Below are 2,517 nucleotides of genomic sequence, written 5' to 3'. Positions count from 1 at the left end.
CGGGAAGAATTTTTACACCGGAGAGAAATACTCATTTTTTCGAAATAGCCGAACGGTTCCGAATTGTACCAAGAGCGCGTCAGAATGTAGACTGGTACTCGCTCCCACCTCAATTAATCGATGGTGGAGGTGGGAGGTGGGACCGGGTACCAGTCTAGTTTGACTATGTCACGTGCAAAGGATTTTTAGTGCAGCGGATAATCATAACAATTGTGCAAATTATGACTAAAGCATGAAATTTTTACCAGTGTTAGTACATACCATAAGGTTCATTTTCAGATCGGGAGGTAAGTCAGATTTGACCTCTGAGGACCGTGAGAGGTCAATGACCTCAATTACATTGAAATTGTCATTTTTTCACGATTCTGGTGCTGTTTGTCTGTTTTTGGAATCATTAAAAAGGTATGTTGCCATGTGTTGGTCTCTTTATCTTCTGGAGAGCCTATTTATACATAATCACAGGATGCAACCATGACTGAACAAGTGCTTTATATGAGGTCAGTGACCTCAGACACATGTATAGTACATACCGGTACATGTAATACACACACATTATCCATGTAGATGCTTAAATATAACGGTGTCTGATTGCACCTAACAGTCTCCCGAACATGCACATAATGCAGTGCACTTGAGTGCAGCCTTGGTGCACTTGCAGCGGCCGGTACATTCCTTCTTGCAGCCACAGTGGATCAGTTCGTGGCAAGATTTTGATGCCTCTGGCAGTGTCGTCCAAAGAGGCTGCCACCCAGAGGCCACCTTTGTCCAGCCTCAGTCACATGGGATTGGTAACTGGATTCAGGACCAGAGTTTGGTTCCAGCAGTTGCCCTGGAAAGATGCACGCTTGATGTGCTGCTGGAGTGCTGCCTGTGTTGGGGAAATGTTTTCTAGAGCCCTAGATTTATGTGCGAAGAGCTGTTTCCTAGCATCGTTCACTTCCATGATGTCACTGGTGCGGTCATACATCAGCACAACGAAGCGCTCCAGCAGTGACATTGACTCCTCACTGACATCACATAACATGTGTAAGAGTTCTTCAAAGTCATCAGTTACCTGTGGGAACACTTTCCAAATCTCCCAGGCAGTCTTCTTCCCTCTGCCAGCGAAAGAAGACACAGTGTCCCACCCTGTGAGGTCATGGAAGATGGGGAGAGTAGCACATTGTCTTGGGTTCATGGCGACAGCCAGTTGGTGAACAGCTATGTACCGGAAGCTGGATCCAGTACCAAGAACTATCCACAGCTCGTCAGGATTGATGTTGTTGAAAAAAGCCACAGCCAGTACCACAACACGCGCCAGTATCCACAGTGCGTATGGCCAGCTTCCTTAACCCCATTCTGCACAGCATCTGCTACATGTAGAAGCAGGCGAGTGTCCGCCTCCTCGTGTGAACATGGGGCGAGGCTGGTCAAGTCGGACTCGGCAGGAGAACACAGGACCTCAGTTCCACATGTTGCATACATTTCCTTGCCATCTGCTATTGGAAGACGAATGGCCTCTCGTGACAGGAAACCAAAGAGCTTAGTCAGAGACAGTAGAACACCATAGAGACTGTTCAATTCCTACTATTTTGGGCAACAGGGGCGATACTAGCGCCCCTGTTGGTTGGAGGTGCAAAAGTTTCGTGGCGCCGAGGTTAACGTAGTAAACAATACAGATCACGGTAGTTTTTCTGTTTCATTTTAGAAATATAAAATAATGATATATCAGAGTAATGCTATTCGAAAACGTTAGAAAATGCATAATACTGCAATTAACCTCCGTAATTTGTTTTAATTGGCATATTTGTTGCAATATAAACACAACACATGGCCTATGCCTAGAGACAACTAACGAATGCTACGCTACTTTTCTAGGACACGCTACTTTTCTAGGAACTAGTTTTGTTTTGCGTTCGGGGAAGGTTACGTAGAACCATGTGTTCTGCGCATTTCTAATATATCACTGCTTATTCTCTTCTAGAGATTGTACTGTTTTGGTTGGTAAGTTAACATGGAAAAATTTGAACATTCTAATATCTTATAGATACTGGGTTGTCAATGTCAGGTAGAATTAGGAATACACAGCCTGTGTATGACTGTCTCTTTCCGTCGTCCGGGGTCCGGGTCTTTCTGTATATGACCGTTTCTTGGAGCTATTCCATACAGCCATATAAATACAGCTGAATCAGTGAATGGTCGGATAGTCTGTACTGTTGTTGTCCCGCCCTGTAGTTTTTAATGCGTTGCATTTCAAAGTCTACAATATTCGTTTTGATAGTTTATAAAAATACACTTGAAAACCTTATAGGAGTTTAGTTTTACTATTTAGAATTTATTAGATAGAAACATTGCATTTAGCTAAAATATATACATAGCTGATTATCAATGAAATGGAATGAGGTGCTGTTAATGAATGTATTTACAAGAGGTGGTTTTATTTACCTTAGGCTTATAAGCTTATTAATGAGTTTGTTAATTAGGTGACAAGTGTACTTAGTTATGGCTCCTTAAATTAACATAAATATGAATAATATA

The 2,517-nt window shown here is 42.6% G+C and overlaps 1 protein-coding gene across 1 annotated transcript in view; it reads left to right on the top strand.

Moving 5' to 3' along the window:
- The first annotated feature begins 1,138 nt into the window (after positions 1 to 1,138).
- The window catches only part of LOC106813181, a 4,269-nt gene continuing 2,890 nt past the window's right edge, over positions 1,139 to 2,517 (top strand). Inside the window, exon 1 of the mRNA XM_014817249.1 lies at positions 1,139 to 1,312. Within this exon, the coding sequence (XP_014672735.1) occupies positions 1,139 to 1,312 (174 nt within the window). The remainder of the gene's footprint in view (positions 1,313 to 2,517) is intronic.

This window comes from Priapulus caudatus, unplaced genomic scaffold, assembly GCF_000485595.1.
Source record: "Priapulus caudatus unplaced genomic scaffold, Priapulus_caudatus-5.0.1 Scaffold736, whole genome shotgun sequence".
In the NCBI taxonomy this organism is placed as follows: Eukaryota; Metazoa; Priapulida; class Priapulimorpha; order Priapulimorphida; family Priapulidae; genus Priapulus; species Priapulus caudatus.
The sequence above is the reverse complement of the archived record's forward strand: the minus strand, read 5'-3'. Positions and strand labels throughout refer to the sequence as shown.